This window comes from Bombus fervidus, chromosome 3 (assembly GCF_041682495.2).
Source record: "Bombus fervidus isolate BK054 chromosome 3, iyBomFerv1, whole genome shotgun sequence".
In the NCBI taxonomy this organism is placed as follows: domain Eukaryota; kingdom Metazoa; phylum Arthropoda; class Insecta; order Hymenoptera; family Apidae; genus Bombus; species Bombus fervidus.
In genome coordinates this window covers 14616995-14644177 of record NC_091519.1, presented here as the reverse complement: position 1 = coordinate 14644177, position 27183 = coordinate 14616995, and the positions used below count along the sequence as shown (strand labels likewise).

Genomic DNA, 27183 nt, shown 5'->3' with positions numbered 1-27183 from the left:
CGTGATTGCGAAACTAAAATTTGTTGGTGAAACAACTGGTAGATGTATTTGAAAAAATTGTAGATATTTTTGAATTGGTCGTAGTTCGGAATGAAACTGTTCTTCGTTGAAACAGACTTACGAAAACAAGCTGAGTTCGAATAGCAATGGATACCTGTAAAAGAGATGCTCGATCGAGAAATTGAACGGGAAAACAAGACGATACGTGATAAATCGTGAAAATACGAAACTGAAACATTTATAAAAGATAAGAATTTATATTTTGCGATACCTGTATCCCATCTCCGCTTTAGATCAAAAGCTTCGATAAAAATTATTCGAACGATAAAGCGTTCTCTTTTGTTTCTGCGTGATTTACGATCATCGATAATTTATTTCGCTTCATCCACCATATTGATCATTCCAAGTTTAATGTTCCACAAAACATCCTTTTTTCTATCGCAATAGCGCAATGATCTCGCAATTTATCGCAAGTATCCAGAATTGAACCAATTCTATCTTCAACGATTTATCTATTATAATTAATTTTAAAAATGGGTATCATATAATAAACGAAGGAAATAAATATCGCATATTATCTATATAAGATTTTGAATTTCGGCCAAGTACATAGCTAATTGTATAAAAAAAATCCTCTTCATTTGACCATCAAACCCATGCGTTAAATGAACAGCTATCTCAACAACGTAAAAAGGCTGAAAATAAAAAAAGAACGAGCACGCTTTCAATGACTCAATACCCAGCGACTACAAAAACGATAGTTCTCACCGGGATTTCACGGCACGGAACCCATTCAGCTTCAATCACCTCTCGGTGCAACAAAAATCTACGCTTTTTAAAACGCGAATCATTCAGTGTGCAGGTTATACGTATTTTAAAGTCGACCGGAACCCGCCACCTCGCCAATCTCTAAAGAACATCTTCCGTTAATTCGGAACGTTAATTCGATGCTAACGGACATCACGGTAACGATTAAACCAAACATGGTATAAATTTCATCAGGCGCGTACTACCATCGTGGTTCGTAAACAACCATCGGATCGATACCGACACATATCGATGATGTTTCAACAATTGCGCGAGAAATATCGGAAGATATCGTAACTTTCAGATTACTGATATCAATTTTCAATACGAATGTTTTCCGAGCAATAGCAAACCGATACAAACATCGAGTCAATACGTATAGTTGATACTTCATGCAAGTATCGATATCTCTGTTTATTACCTAACAAAATCATCGATACTTTATGTATTGGTTTGATACTTTATAACAACGATTTCCAATTTCCTTCATCTCACGACACGTATAATTTCCGTGGTAGACCAAAATATATATATTATATTTGATTCAAGATAACGCGCTCACACCGGATAGCTATTATTATTATTGTTCGACAATCCGAGAGGAAAAGAGGTCAGTGCTCTTAACCAAACAGTCAGATATTACATGTTTGAAAAATGTTTGAGCCCCGATTGAAAATCATGGCTTGATAAAATCGCAAATACTCGAATTTGATATTTCAGGATGTTGATATTGATATGTGTCAGATATTGCCTCGAAAGTATGGATACTACAAAAACCTTTTCAATTGATTGACACTTCTGAACAGTAGCATATGATGCTAGACAGATAAGAGTTTTAATTACATCTCGTATTATCGAATTTTCGTCGTGAAAGAAATTGCCAATACATAAAAAAAAAAAAAAAAAGGGGGAAAAAAAAGAAAAATAGAGGAAAAGAAGAAAATGAGAGACATATGGCTACAGGAAGAATAATTTGATAAGCTGTTCCGTATCCTACCTGATTATTGCTGCGCGCACGGTTCACTCATTTCGCGACTCTTTTATTTACTTTTCCCTCTTGTTCCTCCTGCTCCCTCTCTTTCTCTCCCCTTTTTTGCAATATCCACAAAACTCATAGACTTCCAATCTGTTTCAGTAATAACCAGAGTAAACGATCGGACGTGACGTCACTCGGTTCGAACGCCGGCAAGTCGAACGATTTGGAATTGTCGGTTTGCGTATATCTATGCCGAGTATTCTAACATGTAAAGCGGACAACAGTAGTCCAGTCCACGGTACGGCCATTACACGTTAATGTTGGACTTTGTTTGCCTTGAAAATTGATGCTCGCTATACCGGCCTCTGGTTCACCCTTTCGACCTCGTAACCACCGACTCTTGTTGCTTCTATCCTATTTTTTTCTCCTGCCCCAACCCCCGTATCCCTTCGCCGCATGTCTGTCGCGTTTTCCGCGCGCGAAACCGATACGTTTTATCAGGAATCGTTCGAATGTAAAATTCTCTGTCGTTTCATTTTGTATTTACGAGAGAGCGTGTTACCTTCAAACAGAGATATCATCCGCGAAATCTTGATGCTCGCTGTTTCGATTGATGCCAAGACCGAAATTTTTTCGCCCTTATGTTTTAATGCAGCTTCCGATTGCAAGTTATACTTCATTTTTAACGGAATGCGCGCAACGTTCTGTACACCGTGGCCACGTTATTTCCAAATTTTGTGGACTCGTAAATCTCGCTTACGTTCGTTCGGAGCGTGTCAAGAATTAACTTACATAAATACACGGATTTATATTGCCAACCCAATATTTCCAGATAAAAGATTTAACACGCTGATTATCATATCGTGATGGTGTTTTTTTTTTTTTTTTTTAGGATGATCAAAATAGGATAAGTTTCACGGACTAAACAATTTTCAAGGAGGCGAATGACTTGGATAACACTGTCGGTGTAATGTTTGGCTGAAATTAAATTTCACCGTTTCACGGTGTAGCAATCTATTGTTACAACAAATCTTCTGTTGCCTATGTCTTTATCTATTAGGGATCAAGAAATACGTAATACGTGAGATCATAATATTATACATATTTCAACTTCTTCAAATCTCGTGTAATTGAAGAATCTAGACAGAAGAAACAGTGGCAAAAAATACTATTTGCAAGGAGATCTTTGAATTTCCTTTTCACAGCCACTAGGTTAGAGAAACAGATCAGAATAATGTAAATCGATCGAAGAAAAATTGCAAACGAAACGTTGCGTCAACAAAACTTTGGCCCCTAATGCGTTAAGCGACGATACGCAGAAATTGTGCAAGGTAAGATACTTTGTCATTTGCGAATTTTGAAATCCTGATGTTGCCTTTGCATCTTGGGTTTGCAACTCTCGCTTCTCGATCGATGTTCTGATTTTTATCCCGCGGTACTCTGACTTGATGTAATTTCGCTTAGCTACCGTCAGACTCGAAACGTTTTATAGGTGAACAGTAAAAGATTTTACAACAGAGCCGTGCGATAAGGAATCGGCTTGCGTTTAAATTTGCTTTGTCAGATTTATAGCGTGCCGTATCTTCGTACTCTGCTAATTTAAATCTGCGCCGTGGTAGACAAATAACTAGAATCTTTCGTAAAATTTAGCCATACCAGAGACTAGAGATCGATGATAAGTTACCAAAGCGACTTTACGGCCGCATAGATAAAGTCAAAAGCGAGTAACTGCATACGTTATTGCACGATATATTTCCTCAGTTGTCGAATAGGTATCTAGGTCTTTGTTACGCGAAAAACTCTAGACGTATACGGGATTGGTCGTCGATCAAACGTATCGATCGTTACTATGAAAAATCGATGACTCGAAGTCGAAAATTCTAGTAATACGTTTTTGATTTAACGCGTGGTATAAGTCTTCAAAGCAGAGAAATTCTTCTCTGATAGTTAGGAAAGTTCCATGTGTCTTATTTATGTATTTACGTATAGTGAATTGTTAATACATGAGATTACATTGTATTAGGTTGTCCGAAAAGTTTCGTTCGTTTTATAAGATGATAATAGACGAACAACAATTTCTTATATTATTTTATTGAATTAGATACGATCCATTTCGTTATATTTCTATTATTACGTTCGTGCATAATTCAATAAACTGATATAAAACAAAAAAACATTGTGCGTCTATTATTTCCTTATAAAACGAAAGAAACTTTTCGGACAACCTAATACATGAAAATTACAAACCAAGAAAAATGATTTTTCGAGAATGAGGAATCTCTGGCGAAACTAGCATGAAATACTCATAGAGGATTAAAATCTAATTGGCCAATGTTCTACTTGCGTCATACTTGATCTCATCGTTCTAGTTATTGTATCAGTGTAATATAAACATACATATATAATCGACGCAACAAATATTAATATCGTATTCTGGATAAAAAATCAAAGCGTACTTTTATCGTCGTATAATTCTACTTGAAACACTTACCGATCGTCGTCAGCACCGTGAGAGAATATAAAAAGGCTTTGGCGAAGTTCCACTCGTATTCCGGTATCCGTCTTTCTGTCACGGTATCACTAGCGGAACTTCCGACATATGTTCCAGCGTTCTGGGTCGCCATCATGTCTTCGGTGATCCTCTTCACCAGTTGATCCTGAAAACGTGCGATTTCCTGGGCAGCCAGCCTCGTCCAGTTCTCACGGTAAAGAATGTTCAAACTTTCCGTAATTATCCATATATTTTCCACCGTCTTCGCTCGTGCTTCGTGATTAACCTTAATAGCAAAACAAATATCCTCGTTAAAATAATACAAATACAATTTGGCGGAAATATATTTCAAGTACGTACTCGCTTACGCAAAGTTGCAGATTTAAGGAAAAGAACAATCGCGTGGAAGGAAAATTTTCATTGGAATTTATCAGCGTCGAAGAATAACAGCGCACGATAGATATGGATAAGACGAAGAGAAACTGGAAATATCTTTTCCACCCTGAAGACTCTACGGAACGAGTATCACTTTAAAGAAGGAAGAAACTAGTTGGCGACGACCAATCGATAAAACTTGGTTGGAACGGAGCGCCAACGCTGGAACGCACCGATAATTCGATTGATTCAGGTTCACTGAGGTCATCTCAGGTAGGGAAACGGGATTCTAACCGAAGATGCAACGATAAGTCGAAATTCGTTACCGTTTCGCGTAAGCGATAATTGGCAGAGAATCAAATACCGTCATGCTTATTCGAAGCAGCGCGTCATCACCAATACTACACGCGAGAAACGTAAATGCAATGGCATTGATTCAAACGCGGATTTAGTTCTTTTCAAAAGACAGATCAATTACTAATTGGATGATTTTTCGGTAAAGTCTTTTCGATTGTATCTTTACCGTTAACCATTCGATTTATTGCCTGTGTATTTTTCAGTAAAAAATATTTTGTACGAAATAGTTCGACGAGAAAAAATTCCAATATCACGAGAAAATTTCTCTGAAATCTATAGAATGGAAAGTAACAAAATGTCCATGTTTCAAACGGTCGTAACATCAAGTAATATAAGATTTATTTCGCTTTAATTTATGAAACATAGCTCGAGAGAAAGAGCGTTCGTTCGTAACAGCGTGAATCGTTACGTGGCAAGTGACAAATATTCAAGCTATGTGAACCGTAAAAATGCAACAATGAAAGGCAAAATGAAAAAAAAAAGATAAAAAAAAAAAAAAAAACGGGAGGAAAAAAAGGGAAGAAAAACCGCCGGGTGGAAATCAATAGTTGTGCACTCACTTGCTTTAGCCAAGCGGTGGTATTCCGTCTGGTAGGCTGATTCTCTGCTATTGTGGTAGCAAGTGTCCTTTGTTGTATCCCGGCATCGGTACCGCCCTCGATGGCAAGGAAGATGAAGCTACCCAGTAAAGTGTAAGCCACGAGAAGGGCACATATTCCAAGGTTTATAATACAACCTTTGAGAAAGGAGTGCTGGCTGGCCTTGTCCGGCACTCCGCCGAAGCAAAGGCACCTCACTTGTCTCGACGGATGTGTTTTCGAGCGGTCCGATGTGGACCTCTTCAAGGACGATGTATTGCCATTGTTCGCGGGCTTGAAGCCCTCGTAAGCTCTGTAATGTCTCGCGCTGTCCTTCTCCATTCTATTTTTTCCCTTCCTACCGGATCACCCAATTCTGTCCTCTGACTCTCATTTGTCGAACTGTACCTTAGCACGGCCTGTCGTTCGCATTTGTCAGCTCAGGTCGCTGATAGAGGGAACCGATGGCGAGGAAGAGAAATAGGGAGATAAGAACGGCCTTCTAATCTTCTTCGAAATCCCTCGAGCTGACCTCGCGTGAGAGTCGTAACGTCACTTCTCCACGGTAAGAGTAAAACGATCGTCTCTCCTTTCTTATATTTGTGTTGGATACCAACTAGAGATCATCCGGCAGGTTGTCGGGCCGATTTTTTCTCCTAGAAATACGAACGACTCGATGGGCATACTCGAGTCGTGCAATTTATTTGGAAGCGATCGAGTCGTTGACATTGATCGTGGATAGCTTCCTCGACGATTTTCTGCGCGATCGTCTGCGCGATCTCCGCGAATCCATTCCTTTTAACGGTATCGCGTAAATAAAAGTCGTCGAAGCGTCGGATTCTTCGTTGCGAACGAGTCGCGGTTCGAAACACTCCATTGGGCACGCGGTACAGTAGAACGCCGTGAACGACTCGCGTTGAAATGTTTATGACAGAAACGTTTAAACCAGGCTCGAAAGTTGCTGCTTTCGAAATAAAAGGACAGTCGTGACGGGATGACGGGATACTCCGATTACGGTCACCGCCAATTTTTATTATCCTCTTAGAAAATGGTCGTTCGACTGAAGCAGATCACGAAGGGATTTCGTAGGATCCGAGGGAACGTTCGATCGTATGCGAGCCGGGCACTCCCGTCATTTTTCTAGAGGACGGCTGTCCTGACTGGAACGCGGCCCGGAATTCTATGGACAAAATCGATGTTTGAGATATTTTCTGGGATATTAGTTCTACCTCGGGATGAGGCTCTCTATCGAGAACGAAATCGAAAGGCTCGATCCTCGTTTTCGGGGATATTGCCCTCTTAAGGTACGCATACGTTTAAGAGATATTTATGGGTGCCGGTGCAATAACGTCGAACTCGATCTTATTAAAGAATCCGCCGACGTTATGCAACGCATAATTCTGCTTTACGAGCCTTAAGAGCGTTGTTCAATTTCAACATCTTGCCATCGGTTAGGCGATGTTTTACCGTGCTTGCCTGCAATTTCCGATTATCCTTTGCGACCAATTTTTCCTTCGGTGGTCCCTCCTGTCTTTGATACGTCGTTAAACAATTTCAATTGTGAAACTCTCGTTCGAGTCTCGTGGAGAAGGGACGATGTTCGTACAGTATCGAGTTGTCTCTCGACGACGCGCGTACCAATCGATTAAATCCGATCCGGTGTCACGAACGGAAACCACGACACTGTGACACACGTAGGAGCACTTCCCCTACACGACGACGACAACGACGGCGACGCCTTTTTCACTGTTAGCGGTAAAATGGAAACTTAAATAACAGCGTAGAGTGAATTCCAAGAGTGTCTGCATGAGTCACTTAAACTTTTCTTCGTACCGGTTGAATGTAAAGCTATCAGTTCCTGCTTTTCCCATTCTCTCTCTTCTCTCGCGCTCTCGTTTCTCGCTCTTCTTCGTCCGCGAAGAAAAGATGGAAAAGAAGAAACGTAGCCGCAAGTAGAGCCGCGAGATGCAGACGGAAACGCAACCGGCAAGCAAGTGGATGACAACTTCAAGGCTTCATTCTGACAAACAAGATCTTCGGAATAAGTATTCTCGATGCACTTCGCGGCTGCGTGGTCCTGCGTTTCGCACGAATCTTTCACGATGCGCGTCGTTATCGTTTATCATCCTTGTTGCATTTATTTATTTCTTGCGTCCTCCTTTATCCTTCTAGTTTCGTTCGTTCGGTCGTAGCTCGTCGATTTAACGCATCGTCGGCTCACGTACAGGAACAAAACTCACCGCGAAAAGCCGCTTAACTCGGTCACACTCGATCCGCTAATTTGCTCGTGTCCTGTACGCCGTGCCATCCTCGTGTATTCATTCCAGAGCCTGGCGAATAAATCAGCGGACCGCGACGCGCGAACCTGGCGACGTTTTCCTCTCGCACGATCGAGGTAATCTGCAAACAAAAGCAAGAAGGTTGAATTCGTTGAATGGATTTTATACTTGCTTTTCTTTGTTCTGCAGCAGAGTGCTGTTAAAACGCTTAATGTTTCAATATACGAGTCGTCCACATCTATGTTGACCGACCTCATAAATTAAAACCCATAGAAGAATGGGAGTCGAAAATATTATTTTTTAATTCTTCCTTAGAATTTACGATTATTCGTGCTATCTCCTTGCGACGAATAAATTTATAAAAATAACCATGAATAATAATTCCGTATCCGGATAACGTGAAGATGCATAAACCCTATAATAAGCGTAGTTGATCAGTTTGGCTTCTCAGAGGCTCTCTTATCGAGAAACGAAATTAAATGATAAAATTATAAATTAATAAATACATCAAATATATTTCCGTTTGGATTAAGTTTCCTTTCAATAGCGTATGATATTTTCCTCGTAGAAAGAGGCGCGCGTACGCAACTATCAGTAATAAAGCCGTGATTCCGTCGATTATTAATATCACGATTTTATTATTCGCCTTTATTCAAAATGTTGATGTTGAGATCCTCGCTGCGATCGTCGAAGAATTTCGATAGCTCTGTGTTACGACGATATTAAAAATACCACGGAAGCGTTCCTAGATTTCAACAGTGACGCCAGAGCCGTCGCTATACATTTCTGTATAAGGTACAAAATCTTCCGTGGAATCTTCGAATTTAAATATCACTGAACATCGAGTCGCTCACAGATCCTGAATCACGCGTGGATATCAAGAACTCCAAGGGCTTTAAACCGGTTGATCTTGCGATGCATTTATGGATGTCGAAGCCTGGTGAAATCGCGCTATACCCGTCACGGTTTCCGTTTAAGACGAATCGACTTTTCCTCTCCCTTGATTCACCATGCCGGCCGTACTTCCCTCCATTTTTATCCGGCAACCTTCCTACGCTTTCTTTTGTACGATCTCGCGAGTTCTGTATTAGTGGATTTGAGGATGATCATCGATTATGGTCCCTCCGCTGGAAGGTTCTCCGGTAACCGAAGGAGGCACACGAGGCAACAGAAATTCCAAAGAACTCCTCCACGATTTCCCAAAGGGCCTGCCTCGATAATTCAACGTCCGGCGTCCACCTCGAATTCAACTGTCTTCTCCGGTATATCGAACCCATTGTGGCTAGTGTTGGATCTCTGATTCTTCCCGAAATGTGATACGGCTGGCACAACCGTAAAAAAAAAAAAAAAGAAGACACAGTCTACGAAGTTACGTTGCACCGATCTTTCGCAGTTTCCCTTTATCTACTACCTTCGTTTTTATATAATTGAAGGAAATACGAAGCTGATTTGTCAGACGTCATATTCCGTTGGAAAACGATGAAAAATTATTCGTCATTTTCGCGATAAAAATTGCTGGTAATCTCGTTGATATTAATCTCGATACAATCTCTTGATTTAATCTCTATCGAGGAGAGATGGAACGAACTTAACGAATCGATGAGCGAACGCCACTTAAAATCAGGAATAACAGCTTTGGGAAATTAATGCAGATTATTGGAAAATCAATTTCAAAGACAAATTTTATAAACCTAGTAAGAGACGAATGCTAAAAATTATGTATTTCCGTAAAATATATATTACAGCACGTATCGAAATGCTTAGTAAATATCACGTAAAATTTAGTATCGCTACCTGTACACAGATACAATCTACTCATAGGTACGGTTAAATATAAAAATCGAAGTAGGCAAGAAAAAAAAGTTAAGAAGTAATTTTACCTCGTAAGCAAACGGATCGACGACGAGTAAAAAGATTCTTCGATTTTTCAATTTTCCTATCGCGATCGCTTACGGGAGAGGTTCGAGCTAGTTAACAGCAGTAATTTTATTCCCTCGATTCCTCTGTGGTTCCGACGCGCGTGACCCGAACCTCTCAAAATTCAATACCAACGATAAAAACCTGTTTCGCTGGTTTCCTTCTGAAAACCTCGGTTTCTGAAAACCCCGACACCCGTAGAGGAACGTTTGCAAGGATTTAATGTTCGCCAGACTTCTTTTCTACTCGGCACCTGGAAACCAATGTAGTTCACAACCGAACATTCGCAGACACGCGCAGCCGTATTTGAACAGGAAAATTGGCCGCATCCAGTTACCGATTCGCGTCCCGAGCAAACAAACGGCCACAAACACATCGAAACCCGATCCCGCAAACATAAAAGAAGAGACAATGAATTTGAACTCGTCGGATACTAACTCGATGCTAATTTATAGTCTGTCCTGATCGATGTTCTCGATCTTGCTTTTTACAGGCGGAGAAACGGTCTGCCTTGAGAACAAACTATCGAGGCAGACTCGCGATCGTAAATCGGCCCCCGCGACGGCGTTTCCATGGATCCTCACCTTTTCCACTTCCGTTCCGATTTCCAACCCGTTCCACACCTATTCTCTCGCCTTTCTCTTCGTTTTCTGTCTTTACAGCCCGTTTACGAACATCCTTGTGTATCCTCGTAAACGAGCGATAGTTTCTTGCCCTTTTCCTTCCTCCTTCCTTTATTGCGAACGATCGAAGACGACTCGTTCCAATTTTATGGTTTATCGGGGCTCAGGACCTAGTCGAACCAGGGCCAAACGATTCAGGGTTATTTACATTGATTTATGGGATTCGTAACACCTTTTACAAAGCTTTAAACCCTGAACGTGCAATTTTTGTGGACCAAATCGGTGCACGATTTTTATTTCGCCAGAGTTGTTTCTCGGCTTTGTAATAATTACGTCGTGGACATTTATGCGAATATATATTTTTCTCAATATAATTGAGAAACTACAACTTGGACAAGAGAATTATTTTATCTGTTAAAAGGTTATAAAGATTCCTGTACTTTCGATATTCTATATATTTTTGCATATTACGTGCATTCTATGGATCGTCGCATTTGCAAATTTTTCACAAGCGAGTAAAACTCCGAGCAATTCGACTAATGATGTCTACATCGTTTCGTCGTTCTAACGCTGCATCGTGCGTTCTTCGCACTGTTAGGTGCATAATACGACGTGGAACGTTGTTCATGCGGAATTAATATATTCCTCAACGTTAACGTCTATTATTATCAAAGCACGTACTTATCAATTTTTTGTAACTTCGTTCGATATGCATCTTGCTGGGGAAATTTCTAAATTTCTCACCCTTGTTCTTAGATCTCCGGATGTTCTTTCAGACAACTTACGTAACAAGGATAGCTATCCTTGGCATTCGCCTCGACATGTTGTTAACACTACCTCTCTCTCGTACGCAAAGCGATCCCGGCATACTTTCCTAACTTCCTAAATTGGAGTGCACCTCCGAACACCTCCGCTTCCTCCGCCAACAGTCGAGTATTCGTCTTTCGACGCGACGAATGCCACGACGTACCGACCTTAAAATTGCATGTCGGCTGCGTTTTACCTCCGAGAGCTTCCACCATCGGAGATTGCGCCGCAGCTGGCTCGTACATTAGCATTTATAACCAATTTCCAGCGAGAATCGGGAGATAACTGGCTCAGAGTGTCGAGTGCACCGACCGACCAGTTCATCGTTGAGAATCATGGCCGTGTGACTTTATGGGGGTTGACGTCGTTCGCGGAAACGGAAAGGGAACCGGCGGTGACCGCGCGTGCAAAAGAAAAACGAAAGGTGGAAAGAAACGTGAAAGGCACGGGAAAGGGAAGACGGCATAGCAGGTAGAGGATAGAAGGGAAGCAAGAAGGGTGAAATGCAATTTCTCCGTTCGGCGCTTCTACGCTGGCGGGAGAACCACCTGTGCTCGTCTCAGCGACTTTTAAATTCGTACCATTGTCGGTTCTATTTGCTGAAAAATGTTTATTCAATTCCGTTTACCGTCACTGCAAGATATTTACCCGGTCGCTTTTGCTCGAATAGCCGCGTCGCACCACTACAAGCAATGGGAATTGGATGAGGCTGAGATGCGAGGTGGATGCTGGTGGCTTCGGGGGTGGTGAGCACAGATAGAGGATGACAGAGAGCCGAGAGAGAAAGAGAGGTAATTTCTCGCTAAGCAAAGTGGAGCAAATTTTCTAGCAAATAGAGCAACGCCAGGTAAGTGTCAAAATAGCTTTAGTTTATGAGCACAAGATATGACTTTTTAAACCCCTATCTGCTGACTATACCGAATTCGATATCCGGCTGGCTGCCAGTCTTCTCTCTATCTAGTTTTATTGTGATAAACTTACGACAGCATCGTATCCGAAATATCATTCTCTATCGATAGGAAAGAATAGGAAAATTTCTTTTGATTAAATTTAAAAACGACTGCGAGAATTTTATTAAAGGTGGAAAGATTCGAAGGAAAAAATTGTTTCATCTGATTTTGAAATTTAAATTTAATAAAATATCGCGTGCTAAAAAAAAACTAAACCAAATAAAGAATGAATAAATTTCTCGGTTATCTCTGGACTCGTCTGAAATAAACATTTATGCGAATCAATAAATTATAAATGTGATAAATTCGTAGTAGCCTTCGATGTTCCGCTTCCATCCGATAGAACGAAAATGGAGTAATATTAGCTTCTGTCTCGATTTCCCTTCAAATTTGTACGATTTCGTATAGCGACCAACGAAATCACAGTCGGCGATACAAAATTTATGGCAGTGGCAATACAGGCAATCGAAAATTTCATTAAGCTGGCACCGTCATGATATTCAAACTAGTCTGGATCAATGGAAAATAGGGTATACACATGGTAATACAACGTGGCCCGTTTTGAATTTAAAGCACTTATTGCGTTTCATAAGATTTTCTTCGAATTATTTCCACATTCCCTGTTTCAACGCTTTTGTTAAACCGTTTTTCGTCGATGACGTTAATACGATTGTTTCGAATCTAATCATTAAAAATCTATTAAAATACACCGTCTTTTACTTTTTTTTACTTATTTTAATGATGATAAAATACGAAACAAAAAGATAAAATTCGCTGAGATTTTCCAGCAAATGTAACGTAGTAGGTGTTTTAATATCGAAGATTATTTAAGGTTTTAATAAATAAGGCGTTTAGAAACTAGATAATGTACGGTTGTGATAAGAAAATGAAAAAGAGTTTCAGACAAAGCGACCAAAAAGACATCAGCGATTTTTCAATTGTTATCGACGATGCTTGCAGCTGTGACAATCTGAAAGACTACGACCTTTAATCAAGATTCTCGAACTAATTAGGGCCGCGTCGCGTCGTCGCCTGTTCATTGGCAATTGCCGTGTTATAATCTTGCTCATAGAACTAACGACATCAGCACGTGAGCTACAGTCCTTGAATGTAGATGCATGATGCTGAGGTGTCGTTAATTACGGGAATTCTACAATTCAAATTAGCGACATACAGCCTGCCTTTCGACGAGGCGCATTATGCATCCGCCCAGAGAAAAAGAACAGATTATCTAAAAAGTGGAAAGGATAAATCTCTTTAAACAAAATGAAATTAAGTTAAAATAAATTAAAGTTAAATCAATCGAATGTAATCTAAAAATGTCTACTAACAATCGTTAAGAACACATCGATAAAAACTTCAACAAAAGAGCAGAACATCTAAAACGTGAAACAAATAAATCTTTTCAAACAAAAGTAAACTACCGATCAAATGTAATACAAATATTGATAAAGAACGCTCCGACAAATGCTTCAGCGAAAGAACAGATTATCTAAAAAATGTAAAGAATTAATTTCTTTAAACGAAATTAAATTACCGATTAAACGTAGTACAAATTCCTGATAGTAATAATTACAAAGAACAGTTCGCTTCGCTAAGAGAGCAGTTTATTTAAAGAACGAAGAACGGACAGATATCTTTAAGCAGAATTAAATTACTGGTTAAAACGTAAATTTAAAAAATATGAAATAAATTGCTTAATAAATGATTGTTAAGAACACTCCAACAGGAACTGAATTTTGAGTCGATCAAGAGTCGTGGGATGCACCTAGTTCGATTGATAAACCAAGCCCAAACCAGTCGTTACTCGAAGTGCTTGCATTTGTAACCTTTTTACGAAAGTCCATTCGGTTAACCTTAGAGGCATTCGAACAAGAACTGAACGTGATGAAACATCGTTAGGCGTCGGCTGAGAAAAGAGCGACAAAAAACTATCGCACTTGGACAAATAACGACGATACATTCCTCGCAGCTGTTTGCCAAACTTTATCACCATCGTTTCGGTGCACACGAGCGCATCGATATTTCCGCACGTACACAGTACCGTGCATTTACACGTGTGCGAAAACCTGTGCACAGCCATAAGCAGGTGGAACAACCTCGAGAAAAAGTGTCGCAACTTGCAGACAATTTCTGTTGTTTCACGTAGCCGTTCCTCTGTTTTCAAGCTTCTAAACGGCAGAAACAACCGCGTATGGAATAAAAGGAGACAGAGACAGTTGGGTTATTCGGAAGAACCGAGAACCACGAACAATGTAGCGTTAGGTAAGTGGTATTGATCCATTATTGTGTTCGCGACCACGGATCTTCGTGCTCTCGGCCAGAACACGGTTTTCTGCGAATTTCGAAGCGAGGTTTCAGGCCAACTTCAACTACAATGGGAAGTGGAATACTTGCGTTATACTTGGCGGAATATTTGCAAGCGTGTAGGTAATAGATACTCGACAAAAATATATCGAGATACGGAAATATGATTTTCAGGAACGAGAAACTTGCTCAAGCAAATGATTTTATACAAAATATTATAGACGTGTTTTATTGTTTTCTTTAAAATCGGAGAACAACGAGACGAATCAACAGGAAAGTGCGTTACGCGTTGCATCTTTATGTAAACGCGTGTATAATAATTCCAGGTTACAAGAACGATAATTTGCATTCCGTTACGTGAAAATTGATATTTACGTTCGTAGTAATTTAGATTTCTTGATTTACTCGCAATCTCTCGGATAAAATAACAGGACCTACGTGGACGTCGAAAACACAAAATAAGGGGGCAATAGAGTAAGAATTATTATGTTTGTTACCTTTTATTCGTCATTACGATGTGAAAAAAAGTTTGGAGGTAAAATGAATTCAGAGATTGCAGAAGAAACTAAATCCTTTAAAAATTTGTCGAAAGAACAAAAGATGGGATGCTCTTCGGTTAAAATAAAAAGGACAATGACGCGAGATACAGGAAACGGCATAAAGAAAAGCAGGAAAGAGCAAAAATAATAGAAGCGGAGATAACAACATGGCATACAAGATGGTTGCGGAGCGTGAAAAAGAAAAAAAAGAAAATAATCTACGACTTATGACATTCTTTCAAAATGGTGTGCTTGCTTTCTCGTATACAACCTGGTGAATATGGGCACAACGAACCGATGTGTAACGCTGTAAAATGGAACAAGGTTGAAATTTGTGTTCCGAGATGAAATTCCCTTCTGTACGTAACCAACGATACTAGCGAAGGCGTATCCGTTCGGGAGAGTCCTTTCGCGATTTAGCTTGTTAGAGAATGCGGTTACGCGATGGCATCAGACGAGAGCGTATGCTCGTATTTTCTAAAATTAGCGATGCAAGGAAGCTTACTTCGTCCTGAAAACTCGTTCCAAGTTTTTCCGGATTCCTGTCCTGGTAAAGATTCTCGTCAACTCTCGACGAACAGACGTACCTGTGTATAATTCCGTTCAAAATGATAAACATCGATTAGTATCGAGCAACGTCGCGGAATTTATGAAATTCTTTGGAATGTCGCAAAGATGTACAATTTTTTTCAGCGATATATTATTCCTTGCCTCTGTAATAATATATTTCTTTCTTTTTTTTGCATCTATAATATCTATAGTCTAATACCATAATGTTAATAAACAAACACTAAATTGATAGGGTAAGACGCAATATAGAAGATAATAAACGAAAGAAGACAATTGATTTTGTAAACGCGAAAACGTGATTGTTTATTAGTACAAAAAATGTATTATTTGGTTGGCTGTGTCTCGTGCAATAGTTCGATGTCCGAATATTTTCGGTAAATTTTCTAACTTGAATATTTTGTAAAACGAAGTTAATCATATTGCGTAAGATTCTTTTATACCGCATCGAAAAAGGAAGGTAACTCGCCTCGTTTTCAAAAATTGCGATACGTATGTGGAACTTACGAAAAGAAGTTGCACATTGTATAGATTAGAGGGGCAGCGTAAATGTAAACCGGCGCGTGTGTGTAGTACCAGACTAATTAGAAGTTAATTGCCGGTATAAATGTTATACTATTTACCATCGGCGCGCTACATTACACACGGATGTTAGGTTGTAGCATGTAAACGTGATATTATTGGCCGACCGCTCGTCGATGTCACATTAATGCGCGCTGGATCTTGTCAAGCGACAGCGACTATCGCTATTAGTTCTATTACAAAGAGTTGCCAAACCACGTCAGTTTATCGTGTGCGTTATCTCTATTCGCATCGGCACATAATCGGTAACTGAATTTTGTTGATAAACGTTTCAGCAGATTATTTGAGTACTCGACAGTCTACAGTCGAAACCACTTAACACGTGGCTGATTTCATAATGTATAGCGACATTCTAAAGGCTACTGATCCGGATGTATTAATGTATTTGGATTATAATTCTATTTCTCGTTTAATTCTATACGAATAGAAACAATTCTATCAATTTTTCACCAAAAATGTTATGATTTTCTATCGCCCCTTTTTATTCAGAAACTTTTCTATCTTTCATTTGAAAAGATAATATTGCACGTACCATCGTGAATAAACTACGGATTTTTATGCATTTATAGGAGATTTGAAATATGAAGACACATAATACGAAGACATATATAGAGTATCCAAAGTAATATTAATTAGTGGTTAAATTGTTTGGTTAATGTTAAGTTTCTAAAAGTTTACTTGCGCTATAAAGTATAATAGAATTGTAGTTTATCATAGTTATCAGTGTAATAGGCCAAGTTAATAAATTTAGATTCAGTATAAATAGGTATAAATGGGTAATAGTATAAGCTGAAGATGATTGATTCGTATTCTAATCGTTAGATTATAGAGAGCGGATATATAATATAACAATCAATTACCAGGTGTAAAGTAGGAATAGTGGAAAAAATAAACGAAAAAAGCTGAATCCCGTGTAATTCGCAAGGAAAATAGTCATGTTGAAGCAACTATTTCAAGAAAAACTTTATTTATGTATATTCGTGACCTGGAGACTGCTATTACGCAGAGATATTCTAAATAAAGAAAGGTGCATATTATTGTACCCTTGAATATACATTATGCTTTGGGTTGCAAGGTGTAGGAACAAAGGAACTAATAAGCAGATTTCTATTTATGTTCCCTGTATCCTCTAGCCAAAGCTATAAACTTAACTTTTTTGGTAATGTCCTTTTGCTATAAATATATGAACGTGCTCCGTATCATTCCATTGTCTAGTAACACTAAGAGTCTGGTAACACTAAGAGAGTAAGGATCTGAATCAGCATAATTACAATTTAATTATTTCAATATACTTTTCTATTACAAATTCATCCAGTCGTTCTTCGATCAGTCAACCTCAACCTCAACAAGTAAAAACAGCCAAGATATTATCTACCTATAAAATATCCAAAGTATAGTGCTTTCCGTAATACTTGATAGATAAAACATCTTCTAATTGGGTTCCATTTTCCTAATTACTATATTCTCAAAAATATGAATTTGCACGGAAATCCGCAGTCTAGTTACGAATTTGGTGAAACTTCCAAGATTAGGACGCTATCGAGTTTCCTAACTCCGTAATTTCGATAACGAAAACGACCGGAGACATTAAACAAGATTGGAATCCGATCATTCGATCTGCATCGTTGTAACGAACAACAACAAAGGAGGGAACGCGTTCTGTGGCAGGTTTTTCCAGTTAAGTGGTATTTCCCGTTTATGGGGCGGGCAAATCGGCCTGGTAATTTCTGATGTAAACGCAACGCGGCGTTTACTATAAACGGGGAGAGAGTGTTATTGGACGGCGGGAGTCTCGGTCGGTGGCCACAATTGGTCGAATCCCGGCCGCTCGCGAAGAGTCGGCAATTCGGTTCAGTTTATTAGCAGGCTATGCTCAATTATCGTCGGTATGACAATAATTTGCTCTCGTTTGCAGAGGACCCCTGACCGTGCAAACCTGCCGAATCAGCCGGTGGAATTAACCGAATGAATTCGAATTGTCCGGCACGTGGATCGATTCGTCGTCTCTCAGAGCTCCGTTGCTCATATTATTCTAGATGCAACGTGGAAATTGACCTACGTCCACGCATTCGCTTGTATCGCTGCAGACCTCCTTCATTAGCGGAAGTAAGCCGAATTACGTGCCCCGGATTGCGTTTGAAGCCGCGCGCCACCAGGTCCAGGCTCGTTACGATGCCACCACCGAGAAATTCGTTAATTCGGCATTACAAAACGGAAATTAATTAGATTTCCCTATATAACGGGAGAATCGCTGCGCGGTAACATAGACGCTCGGGAAACGCTGACGATAGACGCGGCTGAATCGGATTCTGTTTATAGCTGGCGCTGTTGTTAACGCCGATTCAAACCGCAGTTTGAATAACGCCATTAAGTATATCGAATATTCTAATTGCACTCCTATTAGAATTGTACTCGCACGGATTAGAATCGTGGTGTGCACGGTTAATCGAGAAACCCGGTCGAAAAGAAGGAAACATGGTACGAATCGTGTGAATCTATTGGAAATTCTATTCAGACTCGTGATTAAATAATCGTTAGAAAAGCTTGTTATTTTCACGAAATAGAAAACGTGAGAATCACATCGACCCAGTTTTAGTTTCAATAATAAATATCATACCGATGAACTATTTAGATCGCGGATTTTTATTCGTTCATGAAAAATGTAAAATCACAAAAATGTACGAGGCGTACGTATAAACATAAAAAATATTTAATGCGGAGTATTTACTAGGACGTGCAAAATCCACGTAATGTGTAAAAACAATGAGTAGAAACAAAACAAACATAAAAAAAATATTCAAAGTTAAGTAGGTACTTGTTACGATATTTAATAGGCGAGATAAATGTTTACGTACACCAAGCTTCCTTAGTTGTGTTAATACAAGCACGAACTTGCATAAAAATCCGCGATGTAATAATAATAACTATCGTACCAATGAACTATTTATACAGGCTGTTCCAGCTGTTCGAATTTCATCGGAGTGATCTGCCATCGAACTAGTCGACTAAATATCGAATGAGAAAAATGCTGGTATTGAAGAATATACGAAGAATCGAATCTCAATGAAATTATTCTAAATCGGAGATTTCATATTCCACGATTATAGCGTATGTATTACAACATCGGAACATTGATTTCGTTCTCGGAAACGATGTTCCAAAGATCTCGTTGAAGCTGCGATATCTGTAATCGTAGATAATGACGTATTTTACCCCTCGCAATTCGAAGCGTAGGATTCGCGATTTTCTTCGCTCCTTCGCTCTTAACGTCTATACGATAGGTGGGAACGATTTCGAAATATCTCGAAACTTTATCGAAGCTTTTCTGTTCACTCGAAGCGCGAAAAGCGCTGTACGAGACACTTGAACGATTTCACCCGCTGTGAAACTTTCATTTTGTCGTTCCACCGACGGAAAGTACCGCAAAAGCAGAGAAAAAACCGAATTGGCGAAAGAAGAGGGAACAGGAAAGTTTCATCGAAAGAACAGAGAAGCAGAGAAATTACCAGCGAATGGCGAATTGTTTTTAGAAGGATTTTTAAAAAGGGCTTGTTAAAACGGTAATTCTTATTTAACAATTGCTTTTATTTATACATATTTATTATTTTCGCTTTTTTTTGTCTATCGCAGTAATATCGCCGGGATCATAATCGGGAAAGAAATGAATTTGTACCGATTAATACCGTTCTCCATTGCTTGTTGAGATAAAATGCGATGAAAGAAAGCTCATTACTACTTCAACGATATTATACTCTTATACTTTAATGTCAACGAACCGAATATCGAGGAAAATGTAATTTCAATTCATTCGCTTAAGAAAGAGATTGACTTTTCATTATAGGCAACTTGCCAATTGCTAAATTATAATTCTACCCTTTCTATTAACAAGCCCCGTTTTACTTCGAAGGGAGTTATATACAAATATTACAATTTTACATAGAAATACTTTCTAAGATGTGTCCAGAGGATTAAGAGATTTCTCAAGCGTTTCATTCTTTTTAACGCTTTTCGCTGCGACAAATAACGCCGAGGAACAATAAACCATCAGATTCGTGTAAAAATAGAAACGTAAACGTGCGCACATAAATTCGGAGAAAATCCGAGCTACGTTCCGAGCAAGCTTTCTTACGAAGTAGAAATTTTATCCAGAGAACCAACATTTCAAATATCCTTCCTATCGTTTTTCTTTCCATCGAGCGTTTCACGTTCGAGAAAATCAATGGACGCGTCTTCTATAATTTCGAAAATAAAGAAACTTGACGATCTCGCAGAGAAGAGAGGCAACTTCTACCAAACTAGTGACGTGAATTTCTTCTTATTCAAGGTATTTGAACATAATCCTACCCGGTGGATCGATTCCACCGGGTCTCTCCGTCGTCCGTAGAAAAAGCGTTTGATCAGGAATTCAGAGGACGCGATGAAGTTTTCACGGAATAACCAGATAGAGATGTATATTTACTGATATTCGACGAAAAATTTATAGAAACGATCGTCCCTGTTGCCTGTAAAACTTCGTTTTCAACTTTTCCCACGTATCGTCAGCTACTTGGCCTGTTATTGCGCTTTCAAACGATTCCGCGTGTTCCGAGTTACAAAAATATTTATTGCATTACCGCGTAAACCGAGTCAACAGCCGTGAAACCAGGACCACGCATCGACGTGAACGTGTAAGTGGTGAACTGGTGTGTTAAAGCCAGCTCAGCTACTGAATTAATATTTCCTGACACACATATATCTTTCAAACCACTTTTGCAGAATATTTTATAACGTTACAGTTGCCACACATGGGTCGTAACAGTCAGAATTTAATCGATGATGTATCACTAGATTCGCACATTGACTGTCATGGTTATCATCGCTGGCCTAAATTTATTATTTTCTGCAGTGATTGAAGTAAGATAAACTTCATGAACCTGGCAATTCTAAACGATACGAATGACCGAGAATAGATCGCAAAAATGTTCGTACTCTTGTCGGAAAACGCTTTTAGGTTTACATGGTAATAAATTGTTGAATGAAAATTAACACTGTAATGAGACGCGACTGTCATAATTACGTTGGCAAAATTTGATCTCGATCTGAAAGTATGCATAAAATTTGCAAGATACTTACTGCAAGCTTACTGTTAGCGAAAAATTAATATACGGTATGAATTGTTGCTTCAAACATTGTTACGTCGGCCGACTCTCTACCTAGACCAGGCCACATACCGCGGACAGGCTGGCAACCAGATATCCGCGCATTCTCACGGCGTACACTCAATAGCCTGAAGGACCCATCATAAATCTTTGCAAATTCTAGCTAAGGTCCTTCAGACTGAACAAACATCTCTTTAGTAATTCGTTTTCTAACAGTTTATTGTTTACTACGGGAAGATTCGGGAAAGTTAGTTTTCTCACGTATGATGCTTTCCACTCGCCACTTTCTTTCAGTTAGCCCCTTTCTCACCCGCCAACCTCGAAAACTAACCAATTACCAACGAAGCCTATTTCCTTCACTATCATAACGAAACCCTGTCTTTAACGAATCAGCTCATCTTATGCCCGTGTACCCACCCATCACAAGTTTTCCTCCGCAGCATCATTTTCACAGAGAGTCGGTTGCTCTTCCGTTTTCGACCTTTCACCATTCGAACTTGCGTTATTCTATTCGAACTTAGAAATTACAATTACTCTCTATCAACTCATATTTAGTTTGTACATCAGCTGTTGTAATAAACTGGAACTAATAACTTGTTATATCAGTGTCATAATCAATTTAATTACCTCTGTTATCCTAACCGAAATAGGGGATCGAATATTTCGCGGTGTCGATTATCTAATCGTAACGGGAATTTACAACTCCCGTTGACGTGCTTTCTCCACGAGTGAACGAAACAAACATATAAAAGATATTTAAAATGATTAATATTATGAACGATTGCGTGTTTAAATATTTTTCTAGTCTCTGCAAAATATATATCGGTATCAAATATTTTGTCACTTGGTATACATTAGAATTACATCTTAGAATCGTTAAAAATTGTATCGATATGATCATGGTAATAGGATTTCATTACGACGCCAATGAGATTTTAAAATGTTTCATAAGTTCACAAAAAGTATACGAATATCATCGGCAGCTACCGTAGATGACATTGCCGAAAGAAAAAGTACGCAAACACGATATAATGTTTCGCGAAAATTAAACACCACGGTGCAGTACTTACGTTATATCTCAATTTATTGCTGTTTCCAGGGCATCGTAAAATTCGCGTGGCTGTCAACGTGTTAACAAATCTTCCTAACGAAATATCACGTGATCCTATCGATACTTTCATTCGCATCGGGAAATTTCGATCAAAAAATTGCGCGTTGTCCTCCGACACGTGCGAAAGACGCGCGAATACGTACATATATTATTTACACTCACATACATACACAGATGTATATTTCTATACGTATTATATATTATTGCGAGCATGGCACGAGGTCGAACTCGACGATGTTGACAGTCACATACAAATTGTCGCGGCGCGAAATGACAAATTAACGGCGCCGGCCCATTCATACGGACACTGATTAATTGCCATTTACTTGCAAATTTCCAGGGTGCGCGCGTTTACACGTTGCATGGGTAACCCTCAACCTATTCGTTTCCCTTTCTCCCGCCAAAATCGAGGTCTTCTCACTCTTGTCTGTGTATCCATGTCGCTGGCAAACGGAGCCGAGCCGAGCCGAGTTGCGTCGCATCGTCGCGAATTTTGCTCCTGCGGCCGCATAGCCGCGTCGACGCAGCTTGTTGTTTGTCATTTGTTGCGGACTGCATTAACACCGACCGCATAGCAGCGTAGCGGGATTCGTGCGAACCCAGTTTGCGATACTTGCGCGGCAAAACCGTTGCCGGGCAGTAAAAACTCTGTGTTCACGTTCTGTCGCGATTGCATCCAGTCAGCAAGATATTTTGTATGGGAACGTGCAATCAACGTTTTCTTTTTTTACTAATCGTATTTGCCAACACACGGTAGTTCACGAAAGTATTTCAACAGGTGTAGCAATATTTTACGAATATGTCATGTACATTACGCGAAACAGTTTGTAACGATCAAACTAGATCCTCATGATTATATCGGTAAAGTCTGAAACAGATGCGAAAATGTACACGGAGGCTACAAGGTATTTAGTACAAGTGAATACATAGTTTGTAGAGACCACAAAACCACTTAAACATCCAACTACGTACATTGTTGCAAAATATGTTTAAAATAGCTATTCGTGCTATATATTAATTTTTATTAAATACGTGTTTGCATGAAATATTTTGCGGCTTCCGCGATATGTACATTTTCAGCTTGGTTTCAACATAACTTCGAAACGTTTCGTACAACACACACAGTATATACGTCAATACTTTCTATAGTAAATGTTCAAGCGCTTTTATAAACATGTGTACGAATACAATCGATAGAAAAGATTCTGCAAACAGTTTGTAGCCATTATCGAATTTGAAACACGAGCAACTCCCTAAACTTCCGTTAATCACCTTCGCAACTCCAATAATAAGACTCAACTTTGTTCTAGCGGAACATGCAGCCCGTCATCCGCAACAAAATCCAAGCGATCAAAAGAGAGTTGCTCGTTACTTGTGAGACTGCTCGGTAAACGGGATCGTTACCGAACCAGCATTCGAGTACGATTCCTCTCCATCAGACGAGCAATTTTGCGTTTGAGCTAGCTTCGAGCTATATGTTACAGTATCAACCCGCCATTTAAGCCCATGCATATTCCACCGTTCCGTGCGTCTCTTTCTCTCGCAGTGTCTATAGAGATGAGTGTAAACGTAAGTCTATTAAATGGTTCGACGATCCAGGGAACACGGAGCGCCAATGTCGCGCGGCAACTTCACCGGAAGTTGCCTGACATCGACAAAACTTTCGCCACGGTGTGCAAAGCTCTCTAACCAATTCTAGCTTCCTCGCGTACCGATAGTTGGCTCTTCCAGACTTCGTTTGCTGCAACGCTAATAAAATATCATGTGAAACGATCGTCCTTCGTAATAAGTGACGCGACAGTGCTCCCACATCGCTGTTCGTGTCATTATCGTTCTCGTTTGTGGGCTTGGTTCGTTGAATAACCGTAATGGCATATGGTAGCTGGTCAAAGTATTCGAACGCTCACCATGGACAATTTTTATGTATTCAATTTTAACGTATTACGGGGATTATAGAAAGTTTTCAAAGTTTCGTTGGTATCGCAACGAGGCACGATTATCGTGATTGTATTAGTGAAATTTGAAATCAATCGGAAATCCGTATATGGAGATAATTAAAGATGGTCTAAGTATTCTGGCTTATCGATACAGTAATATCTTGGAAAATATCTTTGTACGGATTTTCGAAAGAAATTTTCTCATTAACGCCTTATTTATTGTTCGATAGTTTCCATTTCAGTTTCCTGTAATAATAAGCTTTTCAGGTAATTGTCGAAACGAACACAATGAATTAGAAAAAATTTGCTATGCTGTATGCTTTAGTGTGTTTTACGGTATTCGTACAATAATGGGCTTTTCATTCGCAAAAATAGCTTCGTTTGTAGGTGGTATTTAATTAAATATGAGCTATTGCATTATGCGTGTAACGTAATATAATATTGTATTATTAAATTGATTTAATTTAATTAAATTTACGTTTGTATTTATACCAATATTACATATATACGTGTTTGACGTACATTGTTTAACCGCTTTAATATACTAATAACGTAATAACCTGCATGTCTATATCTCACACAGGCGTATAGCTGTCCAAAACGTGCACACCCGTGTCTTAGACGTCAATTCCCACGCACAATGTATAATCAAAGTACGTAGAATATTATAACATAATAATTCTATGCCTGAAATCTCTATATCGTCCAAAAATTAATAATTATTTAACAATTATTATCAGATATATTAGCAAATGTTAGGCAAAAAAAGAAACCATAAAAACAGGTTTAACGATTAAATATTAAACTAGCGATCGTTTTTAATTTACGCGAACACGGATTACATATGCGACGCTAGAACTTGATTACTTCTGCATGCGATTTGGCCTAGATTCAATATTCATAAAGAAATTAATTAAACGATCTAATATTAATACAATCTGCCGAATATAATTGCGCATTCCAGGTTGCATTTTCAGGCGAACGCTTATTTTATGTCGATCGAGGATTGAAATAAGGCGTTTGGAAGCGGTGGACGGTCAGAGATAAAAAGACTTAAATAATTCTGCTGTTCGTTTGAAGTTGACGAGGATAAGAAAAAAAGACTGATATAGTCTCAAATTCTTTCTTAATTGACGCGAACCAGAAGTTCGTTCGAGAGTAGAACGGAAAAGAGAGACGGTAAAGTGCAAGAGAAATAAGTGAAGCCAGTCAGAAGTATTGCGTTACGAATGCTAATGAGAGAGAGAGAGAGAGAAGACGCAGTGAAAGAAGCAATGCTGCTTTCCCTCATTTCACGTGAACGGGAAGTCCATTATCTCGATTCGTGGACAAAGCATGAAAAAATGCTTAAAACGAAATACCATAATTTCAAAAGGACTTCCCATTGAAATTTTAATGAAGAGCACTCTTCTACGTGCTACATTATTTACTCTAACGCGACTACCCTACATGTTTCTTCTAACCTTTGCAAATTACAAGACCGTGTGTATTGTACTAATTAAAAGTTAATTAATAATTGCCGCGTCTGAGTTCCTCTACAAAGTTTGCTTTCTTAACTATAATATTTTCTAGAGAAATATATACCACAATTTTCGAACTTCGAACGATTCATACGGATACAAATAGAGATTTGAAAATTCCTATCGATGATTATGCATGTTGGAATAATTAAGCTTAATCAATTAGCATTGTCATTATCGAAGGTTGAAAGTTTTGAAGCTTCTATCATAAAAAGATGTAAATCCGTATGTATTAATTTCATATAATATGAAGAAAGATTCTTCTCTATTTTATTCTATTTCGTTTAGGTTTCATTTTCTAAATTTTCTCTACTTTTTATTCATTTAATATTCTTCCTTGAAAAAGTCTGCAAGAAGCAGAATTTTTTATGTAAACTGATTCTGATTTTTACCGACTAAGATAATACTTAAATTAACATACAAATGTTAAATTAAGAAACAGTGAAACCGATGGAGATAGCTCGGTTAAGTCAGCAATTTTAAATTCGTGACTTTCTATTCGGTATTGTTCGAAGCGTCTCGTGCTATTCCATAAGAATGCCTTGCGCTATATTGATTTCATCCGAGACAACTTCAACAGTCAAACGATATCCCAGTAACGCGTTGAAAAGAAATGAAAAGGGCATATCTCTACCTTGACGGTCAGACGAACATTTGATTTTCAATCGATTTCTCCGACCACGTTTCTCGCATATAAACGCGCACTTTTTAAGGTTTCAACGAGAAAATCCATTTGGCGAAATCCTATTTTGCGAGGGATAGCTCAATTAAACGAGAAGCAATCAAATAAATGGGATTTAAACGTCGCCGACGACACTGTACTGAAATGTCGTGTCGCAGACTATCCACGGTGAAAAATTGTCCGTGGTAATTGCAGTTGTGGAATTCGAAACCTGAAATTTTCTTTACTTTTTATTCGTCGCTCTATAAAATTAACATCCTACGATATCATAAATAGATACGATACGACGAAAGTTATATTTTTCGAAGACGATTGATCAAGGAACCTTCGAACAAAATTTCATCTTGAAGGATAAATTGAATATTTTAGAAAGCGTTTAAATACAAGAATCGAATCTTTTCGTTGACTTCTAATAATAGTTTGAAGTAAAGGCTTGTTGACCAATCAATTTTTATAAATGCCTCTCAAACGTTCCCACTTCATTTACAATCTAATTAGAGCTTTCAGTGTTTTAACATTATACATGCACCTTTCTGTTTATTAACCTTGCAATTAATCTTGCATTTTCCGAGGCACTTCAGCCAGTACGCTTTGAGAAGTGTCGGAAAACATTCACGAAATTAGCTAAAATACTTTGGTA

At 38.9% G+C, this 27183-nt stretch overlaps 1 protein-coding gene across 7 annotated transcripts in view; it reads right to left on the bottom strand.

Moving 5' to 3' along the window:
- LOC139998440 (TWiK family of potassium channels protein 7) overlaps nt 1-27183 on the bottom strand; it is a 363454-nt gene that overhangs the window by 56754 nt on the left and 279517 nt on the right. For all 7 annotated transcript variants that reach the window (XR_011803262.1, XM_072022971.1, XM_072022970.1 and 4 more), the window contains 2 exons: nt 5567-7984; nt 4275-4560 (listed from right to left, as the gene is read on the bottom strand). Coding sequence is in view for 6 of the 7 variants with exons in the window: in XM_072022971.1 (XP_071879072.1) it covers nt 4275-4560; nt 5567-5926 (646 nt within the window). In the remaining variant the exon portion in view is untranslated. The remainder of the gene's footprint in view (nt 1-4274; nt 4561-5566; nt 7985-27183) is intronic.